Source organism: Pan troglodytes, chromosome 4, assembly GCF_028858775.2.
Source record: "Pan troglodytes isolate AG18354 chromosome 4, NHGRI_mPanTro3-v2.0_pri, whole genome shotgun sequence".
Taxonomy (NCBI): Eukaryota; Metazoa; Chordata; class Mammalia; order Primates; family Hominidae; genus Pan; species Pan troglodytes.
The window spans coordinates 76580038-76595720 of record NC_072402.2 but is presented as its reverse complement, the minus strand read 5'-3'; the positions used below and the strand labels follow the sequence as shown (position 1 = coordinate 76595720).

General features: G+C 35.0%; 2 protein-coding genes across 9 annotated transcripts in view; one reads left to right on the top strand and one right to left on the bottom strand.

The window, feature by feature from the left end:
• The window catches only part of SKP2 (S-phase kinase associated protein 2), a 40696-nt gene extending 37421 nt beyond the window's left edge, over positions 1–3275 (top strand). The window contains exon 10 of the mRNA XM_024356632.3: positions 3182–3275. Within this exon, the coding sequence (XP_024212400.1) occupies positions 3182–3260 (79 nt within the window). The 3' untranslated portion in view covers positions 3261–3275. The remainder of the gene's footprint in view (positions 1–3181) is intronic.
• Positions 3276–3445: 170 nt separating this feature from the next.
• The window catches only part of NADK2 (NAD kinase 2, mitochondrial), a 49449-nt gene continuing 37211 nt past the window's right edge, over positions 3446–15683 (bottom strand). For all 8 annotated transcript variants that reach the window (XM_063811299.1, XM_003310748.7, XM_063811301.1 and 5 more), the window contains 4 exons: positions 11669–11724; positions 10790–10843; positions 8105–8228; positions 3446–5846 (listed from right to left, as the gene is read on the bottom strand). In XM_063811299.1, the coding sequence (XP_063667369.1) occupies positions 5708–5846; positions 8105–8228; positions 10790–10843; positions 11669–11724 (373 nt within the window). In that variant the 3' untranslated portion in view covers positions 3446–5707. The remainder of the gene's footprint in view (positions 5847–8104; positions 8229–10789; positions 10844–11668; positions 11725–15683) is intronic.

The following is a 15683-nucleotide window of genomic DNA, read 5'->3' as shown; positions in this document are numbered from 1 at the left end:
CAGGACCCTCAGCTGCACGTCTGTTGGAGTTTCCTGGAGGTCCACTCCAGACCCTGTTTGCCTGGGTATCAGCAGCGGAGGCTGCAGAACAGCGAATATTGCTGAACAGCAAATGTTGGTGACTGACTGTTCCTCTGGAAGTTTCATCTCAGAGGGGTTCCTGGCCGTGTGAGGTGTCAGTCTGCCCCTACTGGGATGTGCCTCCCAGTTAGGCTGCTCGGGGGTCAGGGACCCACTTGAGGAGGCATTCTGTCCATTCTCAGATCTCAAACTCTGTGCTGGGAGAACCACTACTCTCTTCAAAGCTGTCAGACAGGGACATTTAAGTCTGCAGAGGTTTCTGCTGCCTTTTGTTTGGCTATGCCCTGCCCCCAGAGGTGGAGTCTACAGAGGCAGGCATGCCTCCTTGAGCTGCAGTGGGCTCCACCCAGTTCGAGCTTCCTGGCTGCTTTGTTTACCTACCCAAGCCTCAGCAATGGCGGGCACCCCTCCCCTAGCCTCGCTGCTGCCTTGCAGTTCGATCTCAGACTGCTGTGCTAGCAGTGAGCGAGGCTCCATGGGCATGGGACCCTCCTAGCCATGCGCGGGATATAATCTCCTGGTGTGCCGTTTGTTAAGACCATTGGAAAAGCACAGTATTAGGGTGGGAGTGACCTGATTTTCCAGGTGCCATCTGTCACAGCTTCCCTTGGCTAGGAAAGGGAATTCCCTGACCCCTTGCACTTCCCAGGTGAGGCGATGCCTCACCCTGCTTCAGCTCATGCTCGGTGTGCTGCACCCACTGTCCTGCACCCACTGTCCGACACCCCCAGTGAGATGAACCCGGTACCCCAGTTGGAAATGCAGAAATCACCCGTATTCTGCGTCGCTCACGCTGGGAGCTGTAGACTGGAGCTGTTCCTATTCGGCCATCTTGGAACCACCTCGCCAGGCTTGTTATCTTTAAAGTGCTTCCAGTAGTAATATATTTACAAAACATTTGAATTCAAGTGACAAAGGAGTATTATCAATAAAAGTCAGCTAGCAGCATTTTAAAAATATATTTGATCAGGTTATACTATGTGTTTTATTGTCATTCAGAAACTATTTGAATGTTTACTGTATGCCCAGAGGCCTTCCAGGAATTCTGTTCCTTTTGGACCCTTCCATTCGAATGGTAGAATGGTGATTCTTGAATATCACCCAATTGTGCTGGTCCTATCACCACTATGCCTTTTTTTAAATGATGAAAAACGTCAAACATATGCAAAAAAAAAAAAAAAAAAGAATATGATGGACCCCATCTTCCAGTTTCAACAGTCATTGATTCCTGGCCAATCTCACTGAATCCATGATCTCAGCCATTCCCCTCCAATACAGATAATTTTGAAGCAAAACCCAGACCCATAATATCATAACTATTTTGGTATATACCTCTAAAAGTTAGGGATTTTCCTGCATGAATCCTGAAGCATTGTATATCAAGATGGTGTTGACAATTCCTCAGTTGTCACGTGTTTTCTTCAATGGGTTTATTTTGCTCAGGATCCAAACGTGGTGTACATACTGCATTTGATTTAAATTCTCTAAATCTTAAACTTAGGGTTTCTTCCTTTCTTTCCTTGTAATTTATTTATTGAAGAAACTATGTTATCTGTCCTGTGTTCTACATTCTGGATTTTGCGTCTATCCCTGGAGTGATAGGTTAATCTTTCCCCTATTCCCATAAACTGGTGGTTAGATCTAGCAACAAAAAGCTCTAGACCAGGGGTGATTTTCCCCCACCCAGGAGATACTTGGTAACATCTGAAGACATTTTTGATGGTCACAAGAGAAGTGCTATTGGCATACAGGCAATAGAGGCTAAGGATGCTGCTAACCATCCTAAAACAGGAAAGCCCCCTACAACAAAGAATTGTCTGGACAAAATGTCAATAGTGTCAGTGCTCCAGAGGCTTGTATCATCAAGTTCTTTTTTTTTTTTTTTTTTTTTAGCCAGGAGACACTTGATAAGTAATATCCTGTTCTTCTATTCAGATACATACCTGTCTGTTTCATTTTCACTGCTGTCACTTTACCTGCTCTTGGGCTCTTGATTCCTAATAGACCCTATCCACAAGTTCCAGAGACATGAGGGACACTGGCCAAGTGCAAAACTTTATTTCTGGATAAAGCGCTTGTGTCCTATCCTGGTGAACCCAATTACACTTCAACATTTATTGACCATCCACAACGTGCAGGATACAACAGCCCAGGAGAAGATGCAGAGCCTATGAGGAAACAAAGGCAAGTAGTCTAGAGACTGGGCAAACTAGAAAGAAACCTCTTGTCACTGCATACCCTAACCATGGAACAAGCAAGATGACAACCTCCTCTTTCTTTACTATTCCTCCCCACCTAGCCAAATATCCTAGAAAGTCAAAGTTTTCTTCACCAAGAGACTAACCCTTCAAGATACAAGTGAAAGCCCTAAAAGCCTATACTAATATTATGGATAACTCAAAACATAACTGCTTTGAGTTACTATGTTTTAGCAAAGCTAAATACTAAAATGCCGGTATTTTTACATTTCTTTAAATACCAGAATATCAAAATTGTAATTTTGAGCATTAAAATCACTATATTTAAGGTATTCAGATTAACACTTAAAATATGGTTTTCTACTTTTAGCTCGTGTAGTGATTTTCTTTAAAAAAAGTCTTAAAGCCCGTAAGACTTAAAAACTCTTCATACCTTAATGTAGAAAACTTAATAAGCCTTCTCACTGACTTATGCCCCAATCCCTTGAGTACTTTTAATGTTAAAGTCAAGAATAAAATGCCTTTGAAAAAATAAAATTGAACTATTCTTTAGTTAGGCAATTCATTAGTACATTTACTTTTATCTCCCCCACCATTATATTTAGGTGTTGCATTATCCCTGGGATCTTTTCTGCATAATTGTCTTAGTAGATGCTATTCTTAAGTATAAGGATGCATAAATAATATTGGTACAATGGAATGAATTTAAGTGATTTAAATTCTAAATGTACATTATTTTCACAACTGAGCAAAATATATAACGTATCCTTAAACTTGTATTTGACAACTTTTTCAACTCAAGTGGATATTTTACAATAAAAATGTGTTACCTGGCTCTATCTTTCTGCTTATTAAAAAGTGAAATCGATGTAGTAAAACATGTAATATGATTTAATGTACAGGGGCCATGAATGTAAATACACAAGGAGTATCAAAAATATTAAGTCAAAATTATCTGAAGAGCCTACACTGACCAGGTAAGCACTTCACCCTGATTTAATAACTAATCATTCTATGTCAAATGTTAACAGTGAATGAAGTCAACAGGGCACAGAATAATAATACACAGCAGTGGGGAAACACTTCTGAAACATAACATTTTGTGAAAACTAGTTTTCAAATAATGACCCCTTGAGAGGGAAATAAGAAATGTTAAAAAGAAGAGGTAACAGTGGAGTAATTTTATTCACATAGGGTTGCGATTAAAAGGTTAACTCATTCAAACACATTTTTGCTATGCTAACATTCCTTTGCCTCTTATTCTTACAAATAAACCCCCATCACAGAGCAGAAATGTTAGAAATTATATCACAAATGGAGCACAATAAGTATTTTTAAAACCTTTTAAAATATGGCTTATAATTTTACACAGCAAGTTACCTATTAATATGTTACATATTAACAGATCTATTTGGACAATCAGATTTCCTTGAGATTAAGGATGGAGTTGGCATTTTTCCTTTAAGAAGGCATTTTAAGGCCGGGCATGGTGGCTCATGCCTGTAATCCCAATACTGGGAGGCCGAGGCAGGCAGATCACAAGGTCAGGAGTTCGAGACCAGCCTGACCAACATGGTGAAACCCCGTATCTACTAAAAATACAAAAAATTAGCCAGGCGTAGTGGTGCCTGCCTGTAATCCCAGCTACTTGGGAGGCTGAGGCAGAAGAATCGCTTGAACCTGGGAGATGGAGGTTGCAGAGCCGAGATCATGCCACTGCAGTCCAGCCTGGGTGACAAAGCAAGACTCCATTCTCAAAAAAAAAAAAAAAAAAAGAAGGTATTTTAAGCCTGTTAGGGGAGGTTCTATAGTATGGAGCTTCTTTATAAAGTGGTATCTTATGTATATCCAAAAAAAAAGCCAGATCAATCTCTGGGAAAACACTACATTTTAATGTATTTCTATCTGATATGTCATAAATTCTTTGCTATGAATGTCTATGCAGATACTTTAAGAAAAATTGATTCTCTGGATATACATCAAAACCTAGATTAACTTTGTACATTAACATTTATTTTAAAAAATTGATAAGAACAACATGTTAAATATTGGCAAAACTAAGAGCACTCAATTCGACTATCCGTCCAGCTTTCACAGAATTTACTTCTGAGCCCACAAGACTCAAATTGTATAAGGATAGAGTCTGTTTCATTCATCAACATATCCAGCACCTGACATAGTTTTACATGGCACAGAGTGGGTGTTCAATAAATATTTGTCAATGATTGAACAGAAATTTTCAGCACCAAATGAAAGAAACACATGACTTTGAACAACGGCACGAGAATACCAACTGTTTGATTATGCAACGACAGGATCTTTTGGCAAAAATTCTAGGATTACTTATAAGTAGATCAATAATTAGATAATAATTTCCTCCAAAAATAAAGGAATTCTCATGGGGAAAAAAAAAAAAGAAAAGTCCTAACATCTTATCCTAAAAGCTATTCTGTAAATCTTGGAATATAAGCTAGGTGAAAACCATAATACTAAGGAAGGCAATTCCAAAACTACTGTGTTTTACATATTTATTAAAGAATCCATTCTTTCTGATAATACTCCTAACACAGGTGAAGATATTTTTACAATATTTTACCAAACTCCTAATAGAAAATGTCTAATCAGTTCATCCTTTTAGTCCCTGAATCCATGTTTGAGCATTTTAAAGATGGAAGAAACCTGTAAGACTCATATCATTTTTAAAAAATTGACTTAAAACACTTATTGGATAACTAATACATTTGTAACAGCATCATGATTTATTTTGCTATCTGTATTTCACCCAGAACTGCTAAATTACAGAATGAAACTCAAATGAAAGCATTCATCTATAATTTCAAAAATTATTATTTGAAATTTTTAAATCAATAGTCATATCATCATTGTGTTCCGAAATTAGAAAATTATTAGCACATATACAAACATATTTACCTATGTCAATTAGGTCAATGTCAGGATTTATCAAAATTCTCTGTCTTGAAAATTTTTTCAAAATCTTGGTTTTCAGGTACTATAAAAAATATGCACTAATCAAATGATATGTGTTCAGTTCTGACAATCCCACAATTAGGAGGAAAGGGAAGGAAAACACACTTATACAGTTAAGTTTCAAATCCTAAATATTTAGTCCTTTATTTAAGCCTGTCCCTCTAAATTTAAAAAGGTATCAGCACTCTTGGTTACCGACTGTAAGCAATATAAAAATTTCACTGGTATCAATTCTAATTAGTTCAGTCCATCCATTTTCTTATACAGTGAATGTCTTTTTTTCTATCAGAATCCAACAGAAGAATAATGCAAATCTCACTTCTGAGCCCACGGGCAAGCAGTCTCAACAATAACCAAAAAATGTCACTTTACGACTGGTAGTCTGTTTCTGAAGTAAAAATATTCTCGCCAGTAATCAAAATTTGTCATGAGGAAATCCTTCACTGTTCAAGAAGCACAGTTCGAAGCTCATCTTCTTTATTGATCATCATCGAAGCAATTGCACCATCATTAAACTCAAAAGAAGTTCCTCCATCCACAACCATACAGGCATCCCAACAACGAGAACGAACACAAACCCTAGGCAGAAGGAAATATCTCATTAAATAGTAATAGTTTTCTTAATAGGTTATTTTAATCCTGAATTTTAACCTAGCAGATCATTTGGCCTCCATTTTGAAAATCAAGTTGTTCTCTGGTATGAGAAAATTAGTCATTATGTAAATATATGGGTATATTATGAAGGTCTCAAAACATTCAGGATGGCACCATTCGCTCAAGCATTTAGCAGTAAAGAAGTGCAGACCTGACTGAACTCACAGGCTGTTTTCATATGATTAAATGCTGAATTACTAACATTACAAATATTAAGTATTGAATAAGAGTGTTAACTATTTTCATGTAAAATTTGTACTTAAAATTTTTACTTAAGTATAACACATATACAGAAGAGTTGGGTACATGTAATTATGTATACAGGTATACACCCAAATTATTAATGTACAGTTCAGTGAACACACTTATGATCACCCAACTCAGGAATCAACTCTTACCCAGCTTGCTGGAAGCTCCCTCACTGCCTTCTCCCAGTCACTATCCCTGCTCCCTCCTCAAGCATACGCACCTTCCTAATTTCTATCACTGCAGTACTAATAGCTTTGTCTGTTCTTGAGCTTTATATAAATGGAAGAATATAATATGCACAGTGGTGCCTGTCTTTTCCTCAAAAGTATGTTAGTGAAATTCAGCCATATTAGTACATGTAATAGTAATAGTAGTGTGTTCATTTTTAATGCTGTATGAAATCACTTCTGTTATATGAAAACACCAAAATTTATATCTCTCTTCTACTATTCATGGACATTTGGGTTTTTGGCTATTGGAAGTAGAGCTGCTATGAATATTCTTGAATGTCTTTGCGCATATATTTCTGTTGGTGCTTACATTTCTTTTGGATATATACTTCAAAGGGGAATTATTGGATCACCGTGTATGCTATGTGCAGGTTTGCTAGGTAATTGCCAAACAATTTTCCAAGCTATATATTCCTAACAGAAATTTAGGAATATATAGAAAGTTGTAGTTGTTCCTCCTTGCCAACAATTGGTACTTTAGCCATTCTGGTGGGTGTATATGGTAGTGTATTATGTAGTTTTAATTAGCATTTCCCAGATGAATAATAAGGTCAATCATGTTTTTTGTGTTTATTAGCCATGTGAATATCACCTTTTGTGAAATGCCTGACTTTGGCCATTTTTCTATCATGTTGCCTGCCTTTTTCTTACTGTCAGTAGGAACTTTTATATACTAAATATTCTGGCTATGAGCCCATTGCTGGATATAGGTCCTGAAAATATCTTTCTCGCTCTGCCTTTTTGTTTTCTTAATGGTATCTTTTGATTACTGGCAGTTCTTACTTCCAGTGTAGTTCAATTTGTCAATCTTTTGTTGTTATAGTGCTTTTTATGACATGTTTAAGAAATCTTTTCCATGTCAAAATCACAAAGCTATTCTCCTATTAGCAAAAACTTAAATATAAGTAGTATATATCTTTGAAGGAGTCTTTGTCGTCTCACCCAAACTGAGTACACATCTGTGGATTAATCAAATTAACTCTCAAATGACAACATGAATGTTAAGATAAATTTCCTTATTTGTGTCTAACCTGGGGAAAAAATTAATTGTATGTCTATAAAAAGAAAATATGTACACTAAGGTCAGCAATTTGTTAATTGCTTAAGCTGTTTTCTGCTTGCCATGAGATAGATGACATTTTCTCCGAATTTTAGATTTTCTTGTTAATTTGGAAAATTGGGGAACCTTTACAAAATAAGAAATTACATCCACTTTTTTATATCCTCTCCCCAAAAATAAAATGAAGCAAATTCAATAGACAGGAGGTCACTTTTAGGGAAAACCTAGAAGAAATGAATACTATTCTAAAGGTTTATTGCTATGCAATCTAAGTTTTCTATCAGTGTTTATTGTGTTTTTATTCTACAGCTTATGAAAAAGAAGGGGCTTTCTATTCAGCTTCTTTTACAATTATTGTGTCTTCGTTCATTTTTTAAAAACCAACAAATCATTAAATAAATAACTGTACCACCCTTTCTAGTCACTTAAGTTTTAGCTTCTCTAAAATGGCACAATAAGTGTAAAAGAAAATATGATTTTAGCCGGGTTAGCATGATACCTTGTTACTTTCACAGGTTCTACTTTTCCTGCTAGATTAAGTTTGAATGAGCAAATTTAATGAAATTAAATAGTTTTCAAACCAAGTGGGCTTTGTAACAATGAAAGGGATGAAAACAGTCAGAAGTCAGATCGAGGATGCTTACTTTGAGGAGAAACAACGCTGACGACTGCTTGAGAAAACTCTATTTGCTATTGGTTCTCGAATACTGAAAAGTATTTTTGGTTCTTCCGGACTGTAGAGCAGTGATTCATTATATTCATTTGTTACTACAAAGAAAAAAAAATTAGCACACTCAATAAAAGATGGTCACTTCTGAGAAGGGCAAAACAAAAAATAGATGCCATCCCCCATTTAAATTCTGTTCCAAAAGTATATTTGGGAACAAGTTTCTTGAAACTCGTAACACATATTCCATTAAAACACAGTAACAAAAAACCTTATAAATAAGAATTAGGTACCATGATTTGCCCACAGAAACATACATCACCCACAATACAGTAGGAATAGGTACAACTGGGGAAAAAGAAAAAAATAAAAAACACTAGCTTCAAAACTTGTAATTAAACAATAGAGGAATTAGATAGATGCACTCAAAAAAGGAACTTGAGTTGCCATATGGCCCTACCAAGTTCTTTCCAAAATACCACGTCAAAGAGCTCATAACGATGATAATAAGCAAACAGCTTGATATAAAATGCAGTCTCAAACAATGACAGGCAATATCCTTTCTCCAATACACCCCCATTACTCAACATATTTTCTAGAAATCTTTGGGACCTGCTTTCTCTCTAATCAAGAGGTACAGGAGGGCTGGAATACAAAGCACAAATTGGTTGAGAAAACTACAAAGATATCAGGCTTGAAAGTTTAGTTGAGTACTACATTAAAAAAATTAAAAGACTGTCAGATAATCTACCTTATTTATGAAAGTTTCATTTGAATTACTGACTTTAAAAAAAATCTAATTCACCCACAAAAATAAAATTTGGCTTCATGACAACACACCACAAAAAAAGCATGCTAGCTCTGAAGGAAATTTCAAGAGTAATTTCATAAATGTCTGTAACAGTGATTGCATCACTGGCATTCACTGTTGCTTCTGAAGATAGTCAAATCTTGAAAGGAATGCCATTCATTAAAGTAAAGCTTTGGTATGTTTACTAAAAGAAGAAAGTCACAGATATTTTTATATATATATAGATATAATATAAATTAATATATATACATCCTTAATTTATATATATACCTGATATAAATTTCAGTTATTTTATATATATTATTTTTTAAGTTGAATTATATAATTAAGAAGCAATTACTATATATATCTAACTTTCCTTTGATACAGATTTACTGCTGGTGCTAATTCATGAACCATGATTAAAATAATCTTGTAGGTCTCAAATTGAGTGAAGGAGACCAGAATCCATTTTAGAAGGCTGAACGGGGCTTGAGAGATTTGCTTCTTTTTTCAAACTATTTTAGAGGCAAACTGTCCCCCCAACAAAGGAGGTCTTATGTGGAAACCTAACAATAAAGATAAACTGACACTGTTCAAATATTGTATCAGGTTATGTTCTCACTCATAGGTGGGAACTGAACAATGAGAACACATGGACACAGGAAGGGGAACATCACACACTGGGGACTGTTGTGGGGTAGGGGGACGGGGCAGGAATAGCATTAGGAGATATACCTAATGCTAAATGACGAGTTAATGGGTGCAGCACACCAACATGGCACATGTATACATATGTAACAAACCTGCACGTTGTGCACATGTACCCTAAAACTTAAAGTATAATAATAATAAAATTAAAAAAAAGAAAAAGATATTGCTAACTCATGTTAAGGTAACCAATGAGAATGAGGCCGTTCTGATAAATCCAAGCATTTGTGTTTATGGATGACAGTTGCAGTCTTACATGTGTCAATATTCACTTGGTGTCTATATATTTTTTGTCATATATGTTGAGAAAATACATAGGTTGGTAGATGTAACTTTAAACACATTTGGGTTTGGGGTTTTATAAAAAACAATCTAGCTTGAAATTTTAGGATATCCTTCAATGGAGAGAGCAAAAAAAGCTTTACTTTGAGGTGTGTACAAGAATGATCCTGGTAGATAGTAGACTTCAGTGTGTTACAATCTGATATGCAAATCAAATGAATGTGTTTTTCAGTTTAAAAATTTAAATTGTTTTAAACAGAATTTAAAGAATACATTTGAAGAACTTCTAGAAACACCAGCTAGATGATCTACTTTAACCCCCTCTTTTTACAACTGTAGAGGATCATAGCCTTGCCCAAGTTTCACAGCTGATGTAGTAGATCTGGAAATGGAACCTACGATTTCAGATTTCTTCATAAGTATTCTTTCTCTAACAGCACTAATTCTCCTACAGGAATCGTGAGGTAATCAGGCAAAACTAGGGAGAAGAATGTTAAAAAGAATATTTGAGTGAATAAGAAGATAAGCACTCATAGCTCAGTGAATTCCATCTCATTCAGAGGATATTAATGGCTTACTGAATTTAGCTATGCATTTCCTATTTGTGAGATAAGGATTTTTCTGTAATTCCCTATCCCCCAGGACATGTTTGCAGTTATACTGCTTTGACTTAAGAGTTATATTTCAGGGTTGACTAAAAATCACAACAAAAGTCCAACTTTAATCTTTATGTTGCTTAAAGACATTTAAGGGGATATTGTATTAAAAGCATGTTTGAGTAAAAAAAAGTACTTTGCTAATTAAACAACACTTCACACTATCATCCTTAAAACTGAAACAGAACTAAACTGTTAGTGATTATTATCATTTGTCACTGACCTTTCTCTACCAATTCTTTGTTCAATGGAAGACTCAAATTTCCTTGTCGTTTTGCTGTTGAAAAAGGAAAGGGGGAAAATGTATATGTTATAAATATATATATCTTATATATATATTTTCCTTGAAAAAGGGGGAAAAATGCTTAAAGTGTATATGTGTTATATATATATGTTATTATGTAACATAATAGCTAATATAAAACAACATGTATACATTATATAGCATATTATCATAAATAAACAGTAGCCCCCCCTCGCCCTTATTAGCACTTTTGCTTTCCATGATTTTGCTTTCTTCCAGTTTCAGTTACTGGCAGACAACCATGATACAAAAATATTACATGGAAAATTATAGAAATCAACAATTCATGTTTCAAATTGCACATCATTCTGAGTAGCATGGTAAAATCTCACGCAGTCCTGCTCTAACCCACCTGGGATATGAGTCATCCTTTTGTCCAGCTTATCCATGCTGTACATACTACTGGCCCATTAGTCACTTAGTAGCTGACTTGGTTATTAGATCGACTGTCATGGTATCATAGTGCTTGTGTTCAAGTCACCCTTATTTAACTTAATAACGGCCCCAAGGCACAAGTAGTGATGTCGGCAAATCAGATATGCCAAAGAGAAGCCATAAAATGCTTCCTTTACATGAACAGGTGAAAGTTCTCAAAGAAAAAGGTCATATGCTGAGGTTGCTAAGATTTACAATCAGATATATGAATCTTCTATCAGTGATATTGTGAAGAAAGAAAAAGAAATTAATGCATAGTATAAGGGTTTGGTAGTATCCAAGGTTTCAGCATTCACTGGGGGTTCTGGAACTTGTCCCCTGCGGATAAGAGGGGACTACTCCAATAGCTGTTTTGGTACTCACCAATATTTAAAACATCTTCTACAGCCTGAGTTGCAACCCTGTTAATATTGAATGACCTAGAAACAAAAATCACATAATTCTTAGTTTTAATTCTAAAAACATGCTAAAAATCAAAAAGGAATAACCTACATAAAATATAGAAAATTCTTAGAAATTGGGAGGAAGTTCTAAATGAACAAAGTTAAAAACTGGTAAATAATGTGCTAGTATGGGTATGATGAGACAAGTATTTTCATACATTGATGGGAACAGAGATATTGCAGTTGGAGAGCAATTATGCACTATCAAAATTAAAATGAACATATTCTTCAATCTAGTAATTTAACCTAAAATATACCTCCATCTATAATACACAAAGATAGGTACAAAAATATTAGCTGAAATGCTGTTTATAACAGCAAAACAACTCAAATAGGTACCCATAGAAAGCTGACTGAATAAATTATAGCTACTCATTGATATTAAAAATAATACAAATATATGTGCTGATATGTAAGGATAACCAAAATATTAAGTTAAAAAATAAAAGGTATCATATAGTGTATATGTTGTTTCATTTTAAAAACAAAAAATATATATATAGTATGACTCTAGAGATAAGTACTAGAGATATGAAATGAAAGGGAGACTAGCTTTTTGCTGTATACCCTTTTGTACTTTTTAACCTAGGCAAGTATTCTTTAAATTATAAAATAGTTTCCTTGAAGGTAAGAAATCTTTTACATGTGCAATGCCTTGCTTAACCACTAAAAAACAAGCATTAGTACAAACATGGATAACTTTTCAAAATAGTTCTGTCCTGAGGTCTATAAAGATCACTAAGAAAAGGTTGTTTTTTTAAAAAAATATATTCCCAGTAATTTTGAATTCTTCTACTGCCTCATAACTCTTCATACATGATCTCAATATATAATCCCAAGGAACAGGAATAACATATGAGTCAACGCAATTCTAAATCTAAATTACTGGCTCTTAACGTTTTGGGGGAGTGAGAGTAAGAGATACTCTTATACCTGCTAACCCTGTACCCTTCATGTTTGGAGAAATGCAAAAACATGAGAATTTTTTTCTTAGGTCTACAACCTTCACCATTCTAAGAGTTCTCATTTAAAATCAGACATAACCTCTACTACCAAACTGGAAGACAAACTGAGTATCACATCTTCATCAACTACTAAAGCTCCATCTCCTAAACATACATCTTCATCCTTAATTAAGTCTGGTAGGGCAGCATGTATGGAGAAAAAGGACTGAGAGTAATCTTAAGAAGAAACTAATTGAAACATATGGTGATCTGGCTCTGTAGTATTTCTCCCAGTGTATGGAGTAGACCTTATTCCCCACTGAACAGAGAACTGACAGGATAATGGGACAATTCAGAGACATTTGCTGTGTAATACCACCCCTATATCCTGTCTCCTGTGGAAGAATTTTTGGAGATGCAGAGACAGAATAACTATTCCCCAAACCTGTTTTTCTTCCTGAACGCATAGGTTATATTTTCTAGCTCTTCATGCCATATAGTCATGTGACTGAGTTGTAGCTAATGGAATCAGAGTAGACATGATAAACAATACTTCAAAGCCTGGCTCAGAGCCTCCCATGGGGACCCTCCATGCTCTTCCACCTTCTGTAGCACAGCAACCGGAGGAGCTATGTTTAGAAGGTGGTAGAGCCACGTGACGGAAGAACTCTGGCTCCTTCAATAACCACTTACAGGAAGCCACTTGCCAATCAGGAATACTCACTGCAGACTTTACAAGAACAAGAAATAGACTTATACTGTGTTAAGCCACTGAGATTGGTGGTTTATCTTTTATAACAAATAGCTTACCATGAGTCATACATTTCCACATTTCATATTGAAAGCAAAGACTAATTAAAGAATTCCATACAAGAAAACAAGCCCCTCTCTATCAAGAATTAAAAGAGAGAAAAATAGACTATCCTAATATTTTCTTTCCAATGATTCTTCAGAGGTCTATGGTTTACAGATAGGTTTAAAATTTAAATCACGACTTCACCATTTATTAGCCACATAGCTTTGGGAAAGTCAGTTAACTTATGAAACTTTTTGGATTCTACTTATGAAAATAAAATCACCTACTTCCAGAGTATTTGTGAGAATTTAAACAAGATCATCTAATTAGCTTGGAACAAAAAATGTGCTCAGAGATAGTAGTATGATAAAACAAAAATTATTAATGTATAGAAATATACAGCTTTTCCCCAGCCCCTCTGGCTCCTCGGCTTCTCTTCTCTTCCTACATTTTTTGAAGCAAAAAGGACAAAAGATGAATGGGAATTGCAATCATAGCAAAAGAATCATCAGTAATGGAAGAGAGGAGAACATGTTAGATGCAGGCAAGCTGCATGGGGCTTGGTAGAGAAGAGACTGAGCAACGAAGGTGTCAGGGATAGGATACAGCTTGTGAGAAAGACTTTTATACTAGAGCACAGGAAATAATAGAAGACTTTAACAAGCAACATAGAGAAGGCTGAGATTTTAATCTAACCCATACTTATCGAAATGCAACATCAACACAGGACTCAACTACTGGGTGCATGTGGGAGGCGAGGAATGCTTTAAAAGCATTGTAGTGGCTGTCATTCCTTATGCTCTGAAAGGCTGAAAACTTGAACCATCAAAATCTATCAAAATTACACCCCTCCCCAGACAGAAGCCCCATTGCCTCTAGCAGAAGCACTACTTCACTGGGATTAATTAGCAAATTTATCTTGATAATTCTTCAGTACAACGTAGTGACTTTTCTTTCAACTATGTGACCTCTATAGACACCTCAGAACCCCTCTCCCTCTCCATTTAAAAATTGACCTTCCCTTGTGAAGCATCACAAGTAGTAATGACAGTGAAAAGGGCACTGATTTTGCAGTCCAGCACACCTGTGCTTATATCCAGGTTCTGACTCTTACTTCTTGTATAACTTTGGCCTAAATATTTATCCTTGCTAACCCTTAACTTACTCCTTTATAAAATGGGAATGCTACTACTTTCTTCCAGGATTTCTAAAAGGATTAATTAATATATAAACGTACCTAGCACAGTACAAAGTAGCAGGGACTATATAACTGATAGCTTGTATTACAATGCATAAAAAATAAACATACAGAATCACAGAAGTTCAGAAGGCAAAGTAATCTTACTATTTTATCAGTTCCAATTCCTGCATTTTGCAGACAAGGGAATTTGTACATAGTTGTAAAGCTAGTCTGTGGTTTAATCAGGTCTCATAACTTGCAGGCCAGTACTCTTTTCAATTATACCGCTTTGCCCATTTTTTATGGTAAGAATACTGGGTAAATACAATCTCTATTTCTAACAGAAATTTCCATTTCTATTTCTAATTTCACTCTAGTTTTCAACAAGTAGCATAGCATGTTCAACAGGAAAAATACTATCATCATAAATGACAGAAAGCTGTTAACTGTAATGTTTTCAATTTAATCTATAAGATGGTTACAAAATAATTTTATAACATATTAAAGGATTAAGTTTTTTTCATAAAATTATTGGAAAATTCATTTTAGAAATGTTCCTTTCACTGGCCCTCAGGAAAATAAGTTATTAACCTATCTTTTTAAATGATACTTCTTATTTTTTCAAAAAGACTATTTGGCTAAGTTTTTTTATTGAATACTTATGAATTAAATGATATGATATCTGAAAATAACTTCAAAATAAATAGGACAAAAGTAGATAGATAGGGGTACAGAGGTAACAAGATTGAGCATGTGTTGATAATTACTGAAACTAGCTAATGGTATGTGGGGATTCATTACACTATTTTGTCACTCTTAAACATATTAAAAATTTTTCATAATAAAATAGTTTAAGAAGTCATGTTAAACAAGTAGGAAATAAAACTCTAAATTAAACTATCCAAATTTAAAAGTTTGATAAGCATTGTTTTAGCTATATACAATTGTGAGCATATAGTCATTTACTCAAAAAATATTTTTTGAGTGAATATATATAAGGTACTGTGAATAAAAA